The 22,618-nt window shown below is 40.2% G+C and overlaps 1 protein-coding gene across 2 annotated transcripts; it reads right to left on the reverse strand.

Moving 5' to 3' along the window:
• Window positions 1–2,612: 2,612 nt before the first annotated feature.
• Window positions 2,613–22,322, reverse strand: SYP71 (syntaxin of plants 71). 2 transcript variants are annotated; one of them, XM_087672374.1, is made up of 9 exons: window positions 21,980–22,318; window positions 21,679–21,804; window positions 3,776–3,947; window positions 3,623–3,708; window positions 3,451–3,519; window positions 3,322–3,366; window positions 3,161–3,223; window positions 2,978–3,054; window positions 2,613–2,888 (listed from the first exon to the last, which is right to left on the reverse strand). In XM_087672374.1, exons 1-9 carry the CDS (start codon window positions 22,133–22,135, stop codon window positions 2,873–2,875), a joined length of 810 nt encoding a protein of 269 aa, XP_087528500.1. In that variant the 5' UTR covers window positions 22,136–22,318; the 3' UTR covers window positions 2,613–2,872. The 2 variants fall into 2 exon arrangements, with proteins under 2 accessions (XP_087528500.1, XP_087528501.1); XM_087672375.1 differs by lacking the exon at window positions 2,613–2,888 and having other exon boundaries at window positions 2,974–3,054; window positions 21,980–22,322.
• Window positions 22,323–22,618: the final 296 nt, after the last annotated feature.

Here is a 22,618-nt window from a genome sequence, read left to right on the forward strand (position 1 = left end):
GAAGCACACAAGCTAGATTGACATGTATGCTCCAGGTCCTTGTATCCACAACACAAACTTACTAGAGGGTTGGGTCACAACAATGCAAAACTTTTTGAAATCAATGCTACAAAGCTTGTGAATTTGTTGTTTCTATTGGTAGGAGTGCCTATCTAGTCAATGTATGTGTCTAGATTTTCTAACCAAGGTAACCGTATCATTTGTCGCTAATACATACTATCGGGCTAATATACCAATATAGAAAAGTCTCATTATATCTTATGTACTAGGTAAACAAAGCCACAAGCTCTACATCATCATTATGACCTACATTGGGCATACTAGACATGGGATACAAACTCTCTACTTTATGTACTAGACAAACAAAGCACCAAGCTCTACATCCCATTGGTTTTCCTAGACATCTCTTCTATATCACCTCTTTGGCTATTTCTTCAATCTAGATGTGATATGCCAAACTAGGTTGATCATGAGACCATTGGGCAATAAGATCCAAAGTTCCCTTTCTAATTGTCAAATCTACAATATTGTTGGTTGTATATTCAACCCTTGATTGAGTAGTACTTGTAAACTAAAGTTGATCACAAGAAGCAACATAATTGTGAGCATTTAATACAAGTATCACACCAAAAGAGTCCAACATGATCTAGTCTAGAGTTGACTAGTGGTATAATTTGTGTTGTGCAATAGTCATTACACTTTGCTCCTAGGCTAAATGGGACTTTTAATTATTCATTGGCTGGCTTGCATTAGCTAATTTGTTCATTTGTACATCTTATTATAGGTAGAATCCTTCACCTTGCCTGCCTTCTTATTTAGGGATTCATCAATTGTCTTGCATTAGGTAATTTGACCATTTGTATATCTTATTCTAACTAGAATCCTTTGCCTTGCTTCGCTTGATATACTTTTTCGGTTGTGATGTCCCTTTGTAGGCAAATATGACTTCAACCATTGACCCCCAACAAGTTGACTTCCATAGGTATGGCTTCCAAAAAATGTATCGCAAATGTTTTCACATGCATGCATTACCAAATTGAGTATTTCCTTGTTGGGCATTCTTGTCAATGAAAATGTCCCTTGGAAGCAATTCCTTGTGAAACTCTCTTGAAGCACATAATCACATCTTATCCTTTTGACTATAATTGCAAGCAAGAGTTGGCAATGCACCATCTCGCAAGAATACTTACATGTGTGTGCCATGTAATATACAATAGTCCACTTGTTCAAATCATATCCAATCTATCCAAGTCCAAGGCCATCAAGTAGCTCTTCCTTCCAAGGTCATACTAAAGGTATTACAAGAGTCCTTTCTTGAGTCACTAGCCCCAAATGTGGTATACTTGCTTTTATATAGGTTTTTTTTTTTTGGCTCACTACTGCTCCACATGTTTATGAGATCTCCACTTCTAACAAACATGGAGAGGTAGTTCTCCAACCATCCATTTGCCCAAAGTTGGCAAAGGTGGAGGCAAGGTAGGCCAAGTTTCTAGGGTCATGCTTACTACACTTGCATAAGTTTCTCCTAAATATAAGATAGCAATGTCTTTCAAAGGAAACAAAATTCCATGGCAAATGAGCCACCTCATTGGGGGTGTTTGTTATATGTCCTTTTTTCTGAATTTTGGGGTTGGATAGAGTTCCTTTCAAGGGCAAAAGGGTAGGGCAACCAACCAATGTGGAATTTACGTGCAATTGGCATCAAACACTACAATATATGTACAAGCAGAATTGTAACAAATATCAAGGTTCCTAGATCTAGCAAGGCATCAATGAGACTACAAAGAGTTCAACGGTATACATATAGTAGCTCCCATCCACAAATAGATCTATAATTGAGGATGATGGTCACACTATTTTCTGGAGGATTCAAGCACATGCAAGTGCAACATTGGACAATGTTTCTATTGCACCCATATTACTTGAAAAGAATTCAGCCATTCAAGGAGAAAATACAAAGTTGAAAACACAAGTTGCCACCCTTCACAAGGAGGATTAGAGTTTAATTAGATGTGCAAAGAGGTGGAGCTGCTTGGGAGCTGGAATGATTAGCTGTAATGGGCCCCCATTGGATGCATTATCAATGGAGCCCTATTCAGATAAGGGATTTATTCATATTTGACAAGGACAAAACAAAGTGTGAGAGAAACTGCCATGCGGGTAATGACCGCCATCCAACTTGAGAGAATATTAAATTTGTAGATTGCCAAACTTCGGCCCTTTAATAAATATACTACTTATCTCACTCTGCTAATTGCAGTTCATCACAATGTTTATTAAATCTTCAAAGAACTATCCATAAATTATTGCTAAAAGTAAATTAATGCAGCACGTTCTACTACATGGCATGTTCCTAGGTGGCTAAGGGAGAATCACAATCTTGGGCTTGTCTATTGCATATATTACTTGAACTTTGCTTTGCTCAAATTCTAGGTTAACTTCGGATATTATACAAAAGATGCTCAAATTGTAGGCCAACTTTCAGATGTACAAATACTTCATACAATAATACCTCATGTGCAAGTTACTTGGACCAACTGAATAAGGAATCAAAGTTCAGTATCATGAGCACAGTGAACGGTTCAACTACATGAACCCAAAGACACAAGTCATGCTTCCAAATATAACAGCTGTATCTTTTTAGAAAATCAATTCGGTCAGAACAAGAATTGGTTACTCTCACATGATAAAACATGCAAAAGAATATGAATTCAGGGATTGCAAGCAAGGTTTGGACTAAACCACAAAAAAACACAGACTACAACAACAGCAGAAACTCCAGGAAATAAAGCTGATAACTTTTCAATGCCTTCACCAGCAAGTAGAGACAACATATTCCACGTGTCCAGATCCACAACAAGGAGTTGGAGAGTTATTTCTTTAAAACACTGCAAAATGAAATCAAGATGAAATATCACAAAGAGGCACCATAGGTGGTCCAAGTGAAAGTAAAAGGATGAAGGGCAGTACAGCTTACTTGTACAAGTAAGCTGCTATACCAAGTATAACACACAAAAGTATAATGTCGATACAAAAATTGCGACTGGAGCGTAACTGTGAGAATGAAACATATGCAACAGATAACCATGATCAAAAACAACAAAAAAAAAGCCCGCAGAAGAATGAGCATAAAACAATATTATGAACACCTAATATGCACCTTAGTGACCGTCTCCTTGAGTCTGACATTTGTGTTCCGCAGATCCGCAGTTGCTTTGTCAACCTTTTGAGTCCACAAACAGTTACAATAATATTTACAAGAAGATGAAACTAAATTTCCAAGCACTAGATCATGAATCCAACATTTGGAATATTTCTCACCTTCGTATCAATCTCATCAATTAATGGCACTTGCCGGTCCAATTCCTAGCAGAAGTATTGACAGGTTACACACCAGGACATAAAGTGCAAATGTAACCATAGCAAACACTCTTCAAATAGAACACAAACCTCATTAATATCCTGTGCCATATTTTTCAGTGTTGCAAGTCCTTCAGAAATTGTCTCTAGCCCTTGATCCTGAGTTCAAAGTGTCTTTTACTTTGGATATGGAAACCAATACCACTTTTTAAAGCAAAAGTGCAACTGAGCTGTGTAAAAGGATGTCAAAATGTGACCAAACCTGCTTCCTTTTACGCATTTCATATTCTTGTCTGAATTGACTGGTCTCCTCAGTTTGTTGATAATGTTCTGGTCGTAAGATATCATCTGCATAGCCATTGCAAACAGATAAGCACAAGAGACAGGAAGAGAACCAGACATGTTTACAATCAACCTGGATCCATGTGATCGATCTTGATTTCCATCCGAGTCCCTGCAGCTTTGCCACCCCATGCACTGGGTTTTGCTGTGCCCATCGTGCCATCAGGGATAGCATCGATTCTCTCTGAGAGTGCCAAGACCAAATCTGGGCGAGCTGCAAGTTCTTCCTTTGAGAGCCCTTTAACCTGCAGAAGGGTATTAGTGCTTGAAAACATGCATTACCATCTTACACTCACAAAATTCGCCCCTAGTTGTGGGCAGTGCTGTACAAATAAGACATCAATCTCAAACTGTTCCCTCCACTACCGAGAGAGGCAGAACTATCAATCATAGGCATTTGCTCACAGACAGAGAAAGTGGCCTTAGGCATCCACTGGAGGATTGATTGTCCAAGGGTCAAGCAGACAATGAAGCAAGAAGGACCTCTAAGCTCTCCTAGTCCTTTGTCATCATTATTTTGAGAATGCTTCAATTTATTTACTTGTTTTCTAAATGTTACAATTGCTCCATTATGGGCAGTGCCCAATATTTTAGTGTGTGGTGTGGACACAACTAAGTTAATAAGTTGTGTCACTACTTCTAGAGTTAGTTACACTCCAATTGAGTTAGGGATAGGTCTAACTTAGTTAGGACCTATTGTATTTTCATTCTATCATTCTAATACTTGCATCTTTTGAGCGTGGGACTGCTGCTTAGTCACCCTGTTTTTTGAATTTCAGGGTTTCTGAAAATTTGTGCAATTTCTGGTCCATTTTGCCCATCTCTGCCATTTCTAGCTGTGTAGAAATACTCAAAAACCCTAATTATAGAATTTGGGTCTTTTTGGAAATTTGTGTAATTTCTCATCCATCTTACTTATCTCATCCCAAATTTCAAAGAAATTTCCAATTTCTCACCTTGGGTTCCAAGAAATTTGGGGGTTTTCCACCAACTTGCCCAATTTCTGAACTTTCTTGAGATTTCCATCAGAAAAGTAGTGCTTTTGTTGAAATCAAGTCCCATTGCCAATGAAATCTTGGGATTCATCACCAATATTGATCGTTGGTTGTAAGTAATTTTGAATTTCTCTAATTTCTCAAAATTTATATAGAAAAACTTGGAGCTTTTTGCTCCTGTGCCTTTAAAGGCATGCTATAAGTGGTGGTACAGTATTAAATTAATGTTTTGATCAATTTGGGCACGGAAATCGAGGATTGATAACCATTGTTTGGCTATAGAACAATGATTCAGCTCTTGACAGTTTTGGTACAGCAAGTACTCTTGTTTGCATTGGGTTCCCAAAGAGGATTTTGGTCATTACCTTCTATGCTCTAAGTTTTGGTTAGCTTCCATCTAGGCTTCATCATTCATCAGCTCCACCAACATTAGCTCCTCTTCTACTTCAGCATCGACATCTTGTCATTTTGTACAACACTCTAGACAATTGTATGACACACTAGACATTCTTCTAGCTCAAACATGTCCTATGAAAGAGACTCAGTGTGCACATCACCATTCATCCCTTATGAGCACAATTCCTACCATCACCAATCTATAGTAGTGTATGTATCTTGGTGCCAAAGTGCAGACCCTAGGTGTCAAGACCTCCTGTCAAAGTGCATTTCATTTCTAAGTCTGGTGCATTTAATGTGGCTGACTGGTATACATATTTATTCATCAAATACTCAGCACACTACTTCCGTTGGAGATAGGAAGACTACTGAATTTTGTTTGCTCTCCTAAAGCCCATAACACTGCACGAATCTTGTGCCTTGGTATATGGATTCCGTTTCCAAGTCTATTCTCTTTGAGTGCTTTTATGTTGTTCTTTTTTGTTCATTGTCTTTACAGAAGATCTATCAGCACCATCTCTTTGCTTCTATTGCTCCACACTTTTCTTACATCAAATCGAAGCATGTGTCTCTTGGTTTTGGTGCTGGTTGCTGTTTTTGATAGCTATTCTCAGGTCTGACCACAATAGATTGCTCCAAGAATTTGTGTTTGCTGCCATCCTAATTCGGGTATGCCCAGTGATGGTTCCTACAGCTGAGCAGCAGTTCTCAACTACCAAGCCGCCTGTTCGGCCCGCATTTTTTAGTGTCAACCCTGTGTTTTGACTGATCAGCTTGTCTTTTGCCTTGACAGCTATCGTTTTGGCTCCTGTTGCTTCCAATTTGTTGTTTCTACAATCAATTTCCATTTTTTTCACAGGCTTGATCATCTACATTTTCAAGAAGTTTGAAACCAATCTTCCTCCCCAGATAGGGTGGTACTAACCTAATTTAACACTAATTACAACAAGTAATTAATTCACATAAATTGAAATGCGCACTTTACCACTTTAATCTTAGACAATGGATAGCCTATTGGCCCCAAGCGCCCCTTGCAATATTTCTTTAGCTTTTATGACAAATGGATGGAGTACAACTGAGATTCTCTACTCCCCTCCACTAATCCAAGTGCCTCTTGCTATTAAAATTGACCAACAAGCCTTCAAACCAATTTGCCCCTTGGTTTAAATGGGGAGTTGGCCTTCAACCTGCTCCTTGTGAGACAAATTTAGCCCCAAATTGACATTACTTGGCTGGCATCTTGAATCTCCCTAATATTCTTTAATTTCAGCTTTCAACTCTGCTAGAATTCAAATCCTAGACCCTCAATTCTGAGCACCATCTCCAAGTGGCTATCAAACCCTAATTTTTGCTCTGAATTAGGATTTACAACTGATATTTTCCAATATCTCCACCTCTAATAACCCAAATAGTTGGAGAATGCTAAGGGAAGTTCAGAAATGGCTGTAGGATGAGAGAGAAAGTTAAAGAGAGAAATCTCATACACCCCTCTTCCTCCATGCGAACCTGCAATAGCAGTAAGAGAAAAGTGAAGACAAGGTGGCCTATCTCTTAATATTTCAAGGGTATTGGATCCCACACTGTGAAATTGACTTGTACCTCACATGTGCAAGTCACATTAGCACATTTGGTTAACTTTTAATCAAATGCTAAGCAAAGCAATAAAATTTCACAACATCATCAAAAAACCATCTCTAAGCACAAAGTGCTCATGCCTCTGGCCATTGCAAAGGTGATCATATACATTTGCAAGTCTAAACAAGCAGCATACTAATCTTTCGTAGCATCCAACTCAGTGTGATATATGTCACGAGGACATGAATATTTATTGCTTTGCTTAGTGTTTTATTAAAAGTTAATCAAATGTGCTAACGTGACTTGCACATGTGAGGTACAAGTCAATTATTTCAATATCAGTTTAGTATTGAAGACAAAAGTCGCAATAATTTATGCTTAACAGATACTAGATGGTACCCAATGTCAAATTTAGACCTAGACCAATTTATTGGCTACTAATATCAATGGTGACATTAGCGATTACGTATTAATTACTTAATTAATACCAATCTAAGAACTAGTAGCTACTCCGGGATACTTGAAAAATGTCAATGATGACATTAGCGACTACACATTAATTACTTAATTAATGCCAATCTAAGAACTAGTAGCTACTCAAGGATACTTGAAAGATAAATTGGCCTAGCTAAATTTAATTATCGGCTAGTGAAATTAATTTTTTTAGCACTAGAATAATTATTAAATTAATTTTTAAAATATTTAAAATTAATTTAATAAGCTCAATAATGCTAAAAAATAGGATTAAAAGGTTACCACTTGGCAAAACTTGCCCATGCAAGTGGGAAAAACGTTTTTAGGGGCTGGTGGAAGTCTATTTCAACAATTGTGAGAGAAAACAAGACTATTAGAGAGTAAGGAGAGACTGTTGATGTGATTTGCAACCATCAAGAATCAGTCCTACAACAAGTGACAATAGTTTGGAGCCCTCCAAGAGAGGGTAATAGCAACCCAGGTCCTTCTGGTGCAGATGACCCCATACAAGAGAGCGCAACAGTCTTTTTGGTGGTCCTAAGCTATAGGTGACAGCTTCCATGACCGTTTAAGCAAAGCAACAACAGTTTTTTAGCATTTCTTGCAATGAAACTCTAAAATACCTCTCTCTATAGCATTTTTCTCATTTCCCAACCATCTCTTAAGTTATCTCAATAAACACCGGCCAACCAATAAGAGATTTGGGGCTGAATTTGTCTTTCAAGGAGCCAAGTGAAGGCCAATCCCTAAGCAAACCAAGGGACACATTGGTTTGGAGGCTTACTAGTCAATTTTGACAAAAAGAGACACTTAGATTAGCGGCGGAGGTCAACGAACCTCTATTATACTCTATCCATTTGTAACAAAAGTTAAAGAAATACCGCAAGGGGCGCCAGTTTTGGGACCAGTAGGCTATCCAATGTCCAAGATTGTATGGTAAAGTGTGCATTTCAGTTTTGTGAATTTGTTAATTGTTGTAATTAAGTGCTTAATTAGGTTATTTACCACCCTATCTAAGAAGGAAGGCTGGTTTCAATATACCATGTTAATAGCCAAAATCTTAGGCTTACGTGATAATGTATCAGCCACCACATTCTTTTTTCCATCTATGTGCACAATCTGAAAGTGAAATGTAGATAAAAAGTTGACCCATCTCATATGCTTCTTAGTCAACTTAATGCAAAAATGGTACATGGTTTGAGAGAGTTTCTATAAAACCCTAATTTGGGAGGGTCCATCCACATCCATAAATAGACAAGCTGCCCCCATTCAGTCTTCATCCTTTTGTGCACGTTTCTCGCTCTACTATGTAGATTTCAGCCATCAACCACCTACCATCTATTGTCCAAGCCATCACCAACTGTAGCACATTACTATCCAACCCTAGGCGGCCTATTTCTAGCCATTGCCCTGCTGTTTGGAGATCTCCATCTGCTACGTCATTAGAACACCTGATTAGCCTGTGTTTTCAGCAACTCGTTCTAAGCGACAGGCCGCTCCTATCTCTTTGACTAGATGACTACTAAAATACATGTGTTTATGTTGTCCACGGAGCCAACTACATTAGCAAACACCTCTCCTATTGTCGCTTTACAGTTCTCTGCCTCGAGTGATCAGTTTTCAGCCTTCTCTAGTAGTGCATTGCTGCATTTACTGGATTTCAATCTCCAACTGCTATGTTTTGGTGACCACCTTGCTGCCCTTCATTATTCAAAACCATGTCATCTCCAACTAGTGGTTATAGTGCTTGGGATCCGTCTTTGATGGATGTCACTCTCCGACACTATTGCTCTACCCTTGGGCACTTTGTACACTCTTCATTCATTTATAGTTTTCATTCACTTCAAAGTTGTGTTCTTTCTCTCTCCTCCTACTTGTCTTTGTTTCTATGTTTGAGCTTTGAGCTTTGCTTTTAGGGTTTAAGTCTTGCACATCTACATCTGTTTCGTTCTATCATGGTCGTACACTTTGTGTTTCTTTAGTGCAAACCCTAGTAGCTGCCCCATAATTTTCTTCTCATAGTATCAAAGCCAATGCTCTTGTAAAAAGTATCCTACAGACATTGTGGAGACTTGATTTTTTGAACGGCATACGAAGGATTTGTAACCAAATCACAATGTCTCAATCACCTTTTTCTCAAGACCCCATGAGGTCTTATCAAACTTCTCCATCACTAGCGGCCCTGAGAAGGCATTATGGACTCGACAAGGAAGACGACACCCCACCTTTACCTTCATCTTCATTGTTTTCTCCTCTTTTAGATTTCAAACTCATGTCAAAGGATGAGTTTCAAGAATACTTGTGTATCACGCACACTCAAACTTACACCCCTCCTACCCACTTTGCTACTCCATTCAGATCAATTGGTGAGACTCGCCATCTCTCTGATCATGGAGGACATATGACATTTGGAATGACTAGCAACCCATCTTCATCATCTCAGCCAGGCCCAATATCAAATTCATACAATCCCTTTAAGTCATATGAATCAAAACCCTCTCCTGTTTCTCCTTTAGGTGGTGCAGGATCAAATGATTTTCTATATGTAAACTTCAATATAGGCGCTCTCAAAGAAAACATCATTCATCAAGTATATCTACATCTTCTGTTTCATTTGAGCATGTAAGCCATTGTTCTCAAAACCAGCCTCTTCTAGTCTACACCTCAATTTCCTCTCTTCTTCATTCCAAAACCTTGGATTATACTCCACATCTACATCCTCCATACTAAGAGTTGGAACATCCATGTCCACACTAGCACATTCTCATTCTCCATTCCATACTCTCATTTTCCTACCACTTCACATCATGGTGCATCATTACAAGGAATGCCACTCTTTAACATTGTACCATCCAGTTACCCTTAAGTCATTTTGCACCATGGAGCTTTGTTGCAAGGCATGCTACCCTTTAACATGGTTCCCTCCACCTTTACGCAAGTGAGCACATCATTTGCTACTTGGACAATTGTGATGGGCATCCCTCCCACTAACCCAAGTCACACACATCCTTTGACCTCTCAAACGCAAGGATTTCCATCCTTTGCTTATGGTGCGTCATCACACTTTCCATGGGTCGCTCCTATGCAAGGATTCCCATCCTCTACTGCATGTGTCACTATCCCTCCGCCGTGGGCTCCTCATGCAATTACCATACCCATGCCTAGTCAATCTATGCCCACATTCGAATCCACTATGCACACTTCTTGCATGCATGGTGGGCACTCTAAGATTTTAATTCCCAAGTGTACTCCACTCCCCCACCCTATCCACCCTACCCTCATTACACACCTTATCCATCTCCTAGCACTACCACTCCTGTTGTAACGACCAAGAATGCCTTCATGGATAAGACTCATTTTAATGAGTCTAATTTTACCACTTGGTCAAACTTCATGCAACAAGCGCTTAAGTCTCAAGGCCTTTGAGACCTTGTTGTTGGTCTAGAGCCCATGCCAGATCCTCAATTAGCCCACCCTGACCATATCTGTCAATGGAGAGCCCGCAATCCCACAACCAATGTTGAGTTAATGCAGGGGTTCCTTCCTAAGTTTCACTCTCAATTATAATATTTTCCCGTCGCATCTGAGCATTGCAATCATCTCATTGACTGCTATGCGGCACGAAATCGCACTCGGCATATCAATCTTGATTTTGAGCTTCAAGAGTTTTCCATTAAGCAAGGGGATGATCTAAAATTCAAGTTGGCCAAATATCAGCGATTACTCGCGGAGTTTGCCCCTACTGACTCCCCGAAGTCTGATGATGATTAGGTCACGTTCTTCTTCAACAAGTTACCCGAAAAATACTTCCATTTTATCCAACACATTATCTCACTACCTAGATTGCCGACCTTCTACGAGTTTGAGTGCCAGTTCTTGCCTTACGTAGGGCTACACAATCAAATCCACAAGAAAGCCTCTACCCAACCTTACTCTGAGCAGAGGGGATTGGTTGCCTCTTCTTCAAGAAGGAAAACCAAGAATGCCAAGAACTCAATGCAAAGGCATACCAAGCATGCCAAATTACTAGTGGGCGTACACTATGGTGGCCACATCCTTAGATTATCTCCATCTTCAAACTCTTAGGTCTTTAGGCTATTGAATCAGGCCCATAGGATTTTGTCCTTAGATTTTCATTCTTAAGTCTTCCATTGCATTTACTCACATACACATACACATTTGCATCATTGCATTATTCATTCAATTAGCTTTTCATTTCTATTTTGCTTTGATTTTCGGAGCATTTTACTATTGATCTCTGTGGTGCTTGCAAATTTTCATCTCTTTTGCAAGGTTTTGTTTTCTGTGTAGGGCCAACATGCAAGTTTGCACCCGTCCTATCTAGGCTAGAGACTTGGGATGCACATTGTACCATTCATGGTTTCATCATCCTACGAGTTTTGCTTTTCTGCCAACATGGAAGCTTCCCCTCTCCAAGCAGATCATGCAACGTCTCTCTTGATGCTATCATGGCAATGACTTCTATCTTGTTCTTCCAATTGGGATGTTTTTTCACATCATGGTTCTTGACACCATACAAAGACTGCCATCCAGCTCCTCTTCCTCCTTCAACATTGACATCCAAGGTTGAAAGGGTGTTGCTACCCTTCTAGATATTCTAGAGATATCGACACTTGTCTTCGATATCAACCTTTCCCTCACTATTGTACCTCCTTTCGCACTACACAATTTTATTATCTTTGTAAAGGGCGTTTGGGCAAGTGAACAATTTTCCCACAAGAAATAAAGTCCAAGTGACACTTGCTACATGAGCATTTCACAACATGTAGCAAACTCATAATGTAGTGTACCACTAGACAGATCCTAAGTTGGTTCCGCCGGCACTTTTTACACCACACCATCATTACTTCATCTCCCTTCCCTCATCATCGACACCCCCAAGTGGATGGGTAGCTTGTCTATTTTGTGATGGGTTGGATCTAACCATCCCTTCTCGTTCTCCCGTATGGTACAGTTACTTAGTTGACCGCAAACCATTTCTCAAAATACCTTTACCTAATCTGGATGGGTAGCTTGTCTATTTTGTGATGGGTTGGATCTAACCATCCCTTCTCGTTCTCCCGTATGGTACAGTTACTTAGTTGACCGCAAACCATTTCTCAAAATACCTTTACCTAATCCAAAGAAAACACACAAAAAAAAACCAAAACAATGTTCATTATGGTTTCATTTGCCTTTGCAAGACTTGGTATGCCACTAGGTAGCCAAGTGCGCCCTTTGTATGATACCATGTCCTCTCTAGGGTGACTACTTGGACTCCCTTGGTAAGATAACAATTGTCCTTGAAGTCTTGGTAGGCGATTCAGCAACCACCATGCACCCTTTGTTCAATGCCCTAGCTGCTTTGGGATGGAACGCCTTAGGAAAACCTACATTGGCCTTCCTTTCTAGCTCTATTTCGGACCTAAGAAGGGATGTTGAGCTAAGAAATGCATTACACGTTGATTAGCCTCTTAAATAGCTCCAAAACATGCTTATTTAATGGAAAACGCAAAAACAATGCGCAGTTCGAGAGAGTTTCTGTGAAACCTAAATTTGGAAAAATACATCCACATCTATAAATAGACAAGCTATCCCCATTCTTCATCTTTTTGTGTAAGTTTTTCACTCTACCGTGTAAATTTCAACCATTAGCTACCTACCATCTATTGTCCAGGCCATCACCGACTATAACCCATCACTATCCAACCCTAGGCAGCCTGGTTTCAACCATCCCCAGCTGTTTGGAGGTCTCTATATGCTACTCATCATAGCACCTGATCAGCCTACATTTTTAGCATTTGATGCTAAGTAATAGGCTATTGTCATCTCTCGAACCACGCGATTGCTACAAAACTTGCGTTTTTACTATCCACCAAGCCGCCTACATCAGCAAACACCTTTCCCGTTATCGCCTGACAGTTCTTTGCCTCGGGTGATCAGCTTTCAACCTTCTTTGGTGGCACACTACTGCGTTTACCGAATTTTAACCTTCGGTTGCCTGTGTTTTGGCAACCAACCTATTGCCCTTCATTATTCAACACTCTCTCATCCCTGACTGGTGGTTGCAGTACTTGGGATCCATCTCCAATGAACGTCACTCTCTGATACTACTACTCTGCCCTTAGGCACTCTATACTCTCTTCATTCATTTACAATATTCATTCACTTCACAGTTGTATTATCTCTCTCCTTCTACTTGTGTTTATTTCTGTATTTGAGTTTTAAGTATTACTTTTCGGGTTTGAGTTTTGCACCTTTGTGTATATCATTGTGTTTGTGTCATGGTCGTACATTTTGTGTTTCCTTAGTACAAACCCTAATAGCTACTCCACAGCATTCTTCATTGTAATTGCCCTTGAAAGTGACTGAGAGAAGCAATTAGTATACATTTTCAAAACTAAAATGTGATCATTCTCTAACTTTGGCATGTTCCCAACATGTTCATTATCAACCTTATTCTTAGTAAAAACCAAGTATACTAAAATGTGATTTTTCATTGCTTAGAAAATGGTAGCAATCCTCCCCCTTTCAACTTTACATCCAAAGTATGGATCTTGTCCTTATGCTGAATAATGATCACTTTACTATGTGAATCAATCACTGCACGCACACAATGGCACCAAGGCATACCAAGCAAGACATCACAACCCTTAAGTGGAGCAATAAAGAACTTTTCGCTATCCAAATATCCTCGAGTCTATGAATGAAGCTTTCCAATGAGGAGTGTGACAAGCTTTGCATAGATCTTGCATGCAATACCAACTTCTTCCATGGGTCCATCTCATCCTCTCTGATACCTAGATGGACAGCCATGTCTATACAGATAAAATTGGCACCTGCTCCATTATCAAATAACATCAAAGTATGCTAATCTCTAATTTTGCCCCATGCTCTACATAACTTAGTAGCATGATCATTGGGTTAATCACTAACATCCGGTATCAATCCAATTGATGTTTTGGGCTTCTAAACAAAGCATTTATTTACAACCCTTAATTCCCTATGTTGTGAAACTGATTTCCAACCCTTTTTTCTTTTCAAGCTGATTTTTAGATCTGCCCCTTTTCTCAACCTTTTACAACTTCTTATTCAGCTTCTCCCCACTTTCTTGGAAGCATGAATCTTTCCCACGTAGCAATGCATTAGTTGTAGCAACAGTCTCCAAGAGCTAAGACATGCTAGACATTGTGGATTTGATGGAAAAATCCCCGATTCCCTTAGGCAACCCACATACATGCTTCCCCACTTTCTTGGAAGCATAAAGAGAAACTAGAGATAAGAAGTTATTGGAAGCAAGGCATCCCAAAACTTCTTATTATATTGTTCCAAGTTCTTGCATTGCATTGCATCAAGTTTGTTCCAAGTTGTCATGATGTCCATCTCAAGTGTACTAGTCAATTGATTCGATGAAAACATTTACTTAAAGTGTACCCATGTTGACGGTACTCCACCTTGCATTAAGAGCATGGACCACCATTGCAATGCATTTCCCTCCAAGAAATTGGTCGCCTTCCAAATCTTAGAGGATTTGGTGAAGTTTCCCCCCGAATGGGCTACATCAAACTACTGAATAAAAGTCAAGACTTTCAACCTATCTTGTGCACCACTAAAGGACTCAAACTTCACCTCTTTTTCACCCTCATCATAGTTCTTTGCTGCCCCTTTGGAAGTCAAGTCATGCACTGGCCATTGCAAAAAAGGTGCATTTGCAATACTTGCATCATGACCAACACCAAAAGAAGCTTTTGCGTGACCAATACTCATTCCTTAAGCCCCATAAGCATTTGAGTGTGCAAATGCATTACCAAGTGCCCCAAGCATCATACCAATGCTGCCATGCATAGGGTTATGCATATTACCAGCTATACCTAGATACATTGGGCCTTGCACACCATGCATTGGTTACTACATACTATAAGAAGTTGTGCCATACATTCCCATATGCGATCCCTAACCCACCATAGCATGGAAAATAGTGTCACCACCAAAGTATCCTAGCTACCCCATCATTGCATGCGCACCCGGCTGTCCAAAACCCATTGAATTGGTACTACCAATATGGCCTAGCATTTGGGTATCCAATCCCACTAGTACCATTTGCTTCTGCTTATCCCCAACCTTGGGTGCATCTTTAGGCTGCAATGGCTGTCCTTTGGAAGCTTTTGGCTACCCAAAAGCCTTTGAAGATGACATATTATTCTTGCCCTTGCTATGCTTTTTGGAAGAATTCAAAAATCTCTCAAATTGTGGATCTTTGGCCAATTGATCAAAGATGTCAACTATTGCCCTCAACCAAGCCTTGAACCAGTCATCAAATTCTTCATCTACTTGCTGGTCATTAGAATCTTGGGCCTTGAAGGACCCGCTTTCTAGTCAATAACCACATTTTCTCCTTACTGTCCATGCTGCAAGCTTGTTCTAAGATTAGGCATTGCATTTTCCCCTTCATTATGTGCATTTTCAAAATGAGATGCATTATTACTACTTGATCCCATCCCACTATAAGATAACATACTTACTGAAAATGCTCAACTGAACATAATTTCAATACATGAGCAAAACTTCTAGCCTTCAATCAAGTGCCTCAGGCCCACTAAGTCAAGGGATTTGATTGTATCCTGGCAATGGAACCATGAAACCAGCCTTCTTCCTGGGATAGGGAGATGCTAACCTAATTTAACACTAATTACAAACGTAATTAATTCACATAAATTGAAATGCACACTTTACCACCTTAATCTTGGACAATGGACAGCCTGTTGGCCTCAAAACTAGGGCCCCTTGCGGTATTTCTTTAGCTTCTACTGCAAATGGATGGAGTACAACTGAGATTCTCTAATCCCCTACGCTAATCCAAGGGCCTTTTACTATCAAAACTGACCAACAAGCCTTCAAACCAATTTGCCCCTTGGTTTGCTTGGGGAACTGGCCTTCACCCTACTCATTGAGAGACAAATTTAACCCCAAATTGACATTCTTGGATGGCCTCTTGAATCTCCATTATATTCTTTAATTTTAGGTACTGGAATTCAAGTCCTAGGCCCTCAATTCTAAGCACCATCTTACTGTCAAACCCTAATTTTTGTAATAAATTAGAGTTTACAATAGAGATTTTGCAATATCTCCACCTCTGATGAATCAAACTATTGGAGTTGAGAAATGGCTGTAGAATGAGAGAGAGATTTCAGACTTTCATCGCAAGAAAATGGAAGAAATCATATGCTTCCCTATCTAGATAGCCATAAAAGTTGTCCCCATTGTTGAAACACACCTAATACGATGTTATCTTGCTCAAACAGCCCTAAAACTGCTGTCATCTATAGTTGTAGTCTCTTCAAACTATGTCACCTGCTCTTGGAGGGTCTCTTGCTAGCTGGAAATGGCCTGTCAATTGTTGTAGCAGCTATGGCAACCTTCTATCTCTCTTAGCTTGCACAAGGCTAGAATAAGCCTCCCCCCCCCTCTCTCTCTCTCTCTCTCTCTCTCTCTCTCTCTCTCAAAACCTCAACCTCAACCTCAACCTCAAAAATGTCTTTCCCACTTGCATGGGCAAGTTTTGCCAAGTGGCAACCTTCTAATCCCAATTTTTAGCATTATTCAATTTATTAAAATATTTTTTAGAACATTTAATTCTAAAAATTAACTTAATAATTATTCTAGTATCCCAAAAAGTAATTCCGCCAGTCAATAATTAAATTGGCTAGGCCAATTTGTCTCTCAAGTGTCCCTAAGTAGTTATTGGTCCTTAGACTGGCATTAATTCATTAATTAATGCTAGTCTGTAATGTCACCACCATGGTCAATAAATTAATCTAGGCCCAAATATGACACTAGGTACCACCTAGCATTTGTCAAGCATAACTTATTACAACTTTTACCTTTGGCACCAACTGATATTTCAAGGTCCTAGGTCCCACACTATGAAATAATTAACTTGCACTTCACATGTGCAAATTACATTAGCACACTTGATTATCTTTTAATCAAATGCTAAGCAAAGCAATAAAATTTCACATCCTTGTGACAGAGTTTGTGTTTCCAACCTGATCTAGACAATTTCAAAGGACAGATTACACTGTCAGTTGTCGTGCTTCTGTCACTACACTTTCTTCACATATATTTCTGCCTTTTTTCAAAACCTATTTGCTTGGCAATCCACCCTTCTTAAAGTCCACTTTGTGGGGACTGTTCTCTACAAGCTATCTCTAGAGCTTAATGTGTTGCTAATGCCTTACGAGCTCAAACATCAATGACGCCTATCTATTTTGATCATATGACCTCTATGCTACTTGAGCATGAGGCTTCCTTGTATTTACGAGCATTATCATCTTGGTCTAGCAGCAAGATTAACAATTTTGACTTCAAAGAGGGGTGGCAAGCAGCAAAAGAAGAAAAGCCAATGCTACCATGGTGATAGAAGGGCCATCTCCAAAAGGATTGCAAGAAACTAGTAACATTGTGGAAGAAGAAAAAGAAGAAGAAGGGTAAAGACTCCTCTAATGAGTCGTCATCCTCCCCCGAGTCCAGACTTACACTTGGACTCTAGCAAAGTGCTGAAGGCCACACCACCCTCTTCAGCTTTCTGGCCCTAGTGATGCTTGCATCCCTTATGGCTTTCGAATGCCAAAGAGAAGTGTGAGAGGGTGGTGGTGATGGTGGTGGTGGTGGTGGTGGTGGGGCATCCGAGCTAATCCATATGCAAGTTTAGTAGACTCTGAGTCCAGCTTCCATGCATCAACTAAGTTTGGTACATTCAAATCATGTAGTTGGTTTGCCTTTTAGGCTCGCGATGGGATGTTTGACAGAGAGTAGTCTTTGCTCATAGTCTAACATCACATAAGGGGATACATTGGCGGTCTCGTAGAAGGCAGGGAATCCATGGTCATGACTTGCTTTCCGCAGAGTTGGTTCATAACAGGCATCAAGATTCAACTATTTCTACTCTTTGCATGCTGTTAGGGCTTGGTATGATTGACATTAGTGTCTTTTAAAGGCACATTGGTGGTGGCTCAATCACCAACTGCTAGGGTATTGATGGTCCCATCTGATTGTCATTGTTATATATACTATGATGAGTCCTTAATCATTGAGTTTTTTTATTGGACCACTCACCCATGAGCTATGAGAGGGTCTTAGCAGTGTACATATCCTAGGTGCCAGGACTTCCTATCAAAATGCATTTCATTTCTGATTTTGGTGCATTTAATGTGGTCGACTAGAATTTTGGCCACATTAAATGCTAGTCGACTCATCATAATTGTTGTATTATTCTTGCCTACTTATTATTCATAAAATACTCAACACATTGCTTCTGTTGGAGAGAGGGAGACTACTAACTTTGCTTGTTGTCCTCAGCCCGTACCATTGTACTACTCTTGAGCCTTGGTATATGGATTCCATTTTCCCGATATACTCTCTCAAGGTTCTTTTGTGTTCTTGTTCTTTTCTTTTTATTGTGTTTACAGCAAATCTGTCGACACTAACTCTTTGCTTTCTTCCTCCACAATTTTCTCACACGGTCTCCCATCATCCAAAGGTGCTAACTTTGCTGCCAGTCATCCACAGACTTCTGCCAACCTATTCATGGCCATCCTCCTACTGTTTCCAGCCTCAAGGGCACTCACATCCTGCTGCTTTTCTGGAGATTTACCAGCCATCATCTATTGCACACGACATGCCTACAGCTGCATTTATCCACCAGCAGACCTGTTTTTTGGCTGCCACATGGCTCCTCAATGCTGCATTTTGGCTCTAGACTACCTCAAATGTTGTTTTCTCCATCTGCAGATCTGTTTGCTCCTCCTGGTCTATATCATCAAGCTCTTTCACCAAAATCATTCCAACCCATCTAGAGGTTGTGACCAGGCTGTACACTGCTGCATTTCACTATTCCAACCCTAGAAATTTCTGTGTTTCAACATCCTGCCTGCTGCCCTATAGCCCTCAGCCCTAGAGATTGTTGTGTTTTGACCAGCCCTCAGCTGCTGCCTTTCATCACCCTCAATCCCAATCTACTACTTCTACTTCATCATTGGTGGTTTTGCTGCACTTGGGATCCGTTCTTGAAGGACCATTCTCTCCGCCACTCTCCCTTACTCCACTCACAACACACAGAGTGACTATTGGACGGTCTTCATTTCTTAAGCTCCATGAATATCACACACTCTCCATTCCTTTATTCATTATCAATCATTCATTCATTATGTTCTTTTGCATTCTTGCCTGTGTTCGTTCTGTTTTAGTCTTGTTCATAAGCTCTTAAGTGTTTTCTCCCTGCAAACCCTAGCATGTATTCACATCGTGGCAGTATTGTAACTTTCCTCCTGCTTTCAATGATGGATTCCATCACCCATTCATGATTCTCTCTCAATTTTGCATTTTCTAATTTCACCTTGCCAATTGTGTTGTGTTTTGTTTCATGCTTATCATTTCTACTTGCACTTCCATTATGCACGATCACATGGTAACAAACCTCTAGTTCACCTAGATCTCAGCACATTTAGTTTGTGTTTTGTTGTTGTAGGTTTGCTCACAATTACATTTTGAGGTTTGGGAGTGGTAGCTTCTTGTGTCTACCTTTTGTCTTCATCAGGGCAACCTACTGGGTGGTTGTAGACAGCATCATGAACTCTACCCTCACCAATGCTGCCCAAGAACTTTTTTTCTCAATTGCAACGCAACTACATTGGGTTGCACGTCTCCTTTTGTAGTTGTGCATGTTTTCTCATCACATCTGCATTTTAACGCTTGAGATAGGGTCTCTTGTGTTAATTCAATGCTCCTACACTACATATTGTTCATTTTTGTCCCCGTTCTTCATGGTACATGTGCATTTTGTACTTTATTGGTGTGTTCTTGAGCTGTAAATAGCAAGCTATTTAACCTTATGTCTTGTTTTGGGCTCTTTAACCACTCAATTACTCTAGGTATCTCTTTCTATTCCTCATTTCTATCATCAATTTTCTCTATGGCACCCCCATTTACTACGAAAAGAATAAGCCCCACAATGTTGACTATAAAACTTAGAGCACTGTTATGAAGGCTTGGTCTGTGCAAAAGAGGGTCTAGTATATCATCTTTGGATGAGCTCCCAACCTTAATGACCATTACTACTACTAGACAACCAAGACGAAGAGGACTTTCAAGAGAGCCACCTCCTTGGCACCATGATGACGCTTTGGCATATTCGACACTTCTTCAATGCATCTCCAAAGAAGTCCTACCAATAGTCACCTCGTATGGGGCAGCTTCTTAAGGTGTGGGCCAAGTTCAACTCATGTAGAGGCTCCATCCACAAGCAAGCTGTTATTTGCTAGGCAAGAGAAGGGAAATCAATCCCTGATCCAAACGCCAATTTGGACCGCAAGCACACAACAAGGCAACAATGATGAAACAAAGATTGTAATCTTGCACCTTCCACAACCCCAACCTCAACCCCCAAGTGCTGACAATTATCATTGAATACCCATCGATAATGCAGCGTATGGACAACCTTTGTTGGACCTCCCATTGACTTTCTATCCCAAGCACAATATTTTCTCACTTGAGTTCTCTCATGATGGGTCCTGGGTCCATATCTATCAGCTGCCAATTGCTCCACTGTGCAACTAGTAGAGGGGCCACCCTACCCTCTGTTGTGGCCATCCAATCAAGCAGATCATGGATAGAGGTGCCACCCATAATAAATATCTTCATTCCACAAAGACCTATGGATGGGGGTGTCTAATTTAGTAACAATTCCACAGCCAAGTTTCAAAGCATTGGCTCAATTCACTTTGGAACTCACCTAGGCTTGAATCTCCTACAAGTAGACAACAAATTCCTTGTTCCACAAATCAATGTTAAGTTACTCTCAATCTACAGTTTTACCTGTTGGGTCGAGCTATGTTCTTTACCAACAACGTAGTTGAAATAATTGATAAGACAAATTAGTCATAGCTCCGGATGGAGCACAGCCCCATGTTGGAATTCTCTTCTAAGCTGAGTACAGAGGGCTCTAAGTTTCATCAAGTTCACACTTTTGTTGCTCAAGTTGTGCTTCTGATATAGATTGCCTTTGGCATCACTATCTTGGCCACATTTCCTATGATACACTCTACAAGAAGGCTTTGAGTTTCATCCCCATTGAGTTCACTCTTTTGTTGCTCAAGCTCCTTCTAATACAAACTACCTTTGGCGTTACTATCTAGGCCTCATATCCTATGACATTCTCTGAAAGATGTCTAGGGATAAACTGGTAGAAGCTATATGCTTTACAAGGCACCTACATGAATCGATATCAAATTATATGCTCTGCAAGGCACCCACATTGCCAAACATCCTAATCTGTTATCTTGTGGGCAAAACAAGAGTAAAAACTTAAGTGATGCGGTTACAAGAGAGATATGATCCAATTAGAATGCAGGGGATTCTTTAAAATCTGCTGGGGCTTAACAGCGTTTGTTATTGTTGATTACAAAGCAAGCTATGTAGAAACTCACAGCAAAGGATACACATTCCGACCAGCATTAACAACAGAAGCAAGTATAATCACCTTCCTTTGTGCCAGCTTCTCTAGCTTTGGAAGTTCATTGCGTAACTCTGTCTTTGCCCGCCTTATCTCAGCATTGAGAGTTGCAGTTACCGCCCTATTTTTTTCGATTGCAGCATCATTGGCTTTCTACAAGGTCCCAAAAAGTAAACAGATGATATAAATGAAATAAGTCGTAGCAGTAACATCGAGATCCAAACAAGCAAAATTGCCATTACATACAGCGATGTCAAAACAAAAAACATCATCGGCACAGAAAACGATCATAAAGCTCTGCTTAGAAGAGAAATTGCAGAGAAATAACCTGAGTGCAGGCAGCGATCTCGCTGTCAAAGACGGTGTAAAGCTTAAGGAAGGCGTCATTGCCGGAGATCTGCTGCTCGCGCTGCTTATCGAGGTCGTACTTGTCGTACTTTTGGCAGAGGGCATCAACCCGGGTGAGGATGTCGATGACGCTCATGGCGAGCAAGAGAGGAGATCTCCTGCCACGGTAGGGAAACGCTCCAACCAAAATGACAAATGCTGTTGTCAGATGTATTTATAGAGAGCACTTTTGAATATTAATTTACCCATAATTTCTGAAAGCGCGACGGCAAAATGCAGTCATAGAGAGGCAGAGCCCTACGGGTGTTCACGTTGGCTTGCAAACGGGAAACCGGTTTGAATAAGTTCTTCGATAGGAAAACAAACACGGTAATGTAATTGCAAAGGCCTACCAAGTAAGGTTAGGCATTCCTACTCTAGATGCCTAAAGACATTGGCTACTCCTTAGGCTTCCAACATGAATAGCTCTTTCTTATTCTAAGGTAAGACCTTCTTTGTAAGCGACTCGTATGCATATGTGTTACAACTACACGTATATTTAGCTCTGTTTTTAAAAAAGATTTTCTCCATGTGCGTGAAACATATCTTTTCTTAAGAAGGTAAGTACTTACAACGCCCT

The sequence above is a fragment of the Lygodium microphyllum genome, chromosome 30 (assembly GCF_053477565.2).
Source record: "Lygodium microphyllum isolate KBCC chromosome 30, Lygodium_microphyllum_v1.1.10, whole genome shotgun sequence".
Classification (NCBI taxonomy): Eukaryota; Viridiplantae; Streptophyta; class Polypodiopsida; order Schizaeales; family Lygodiaceae; genus Lygodium; species Lygodium microphyllum.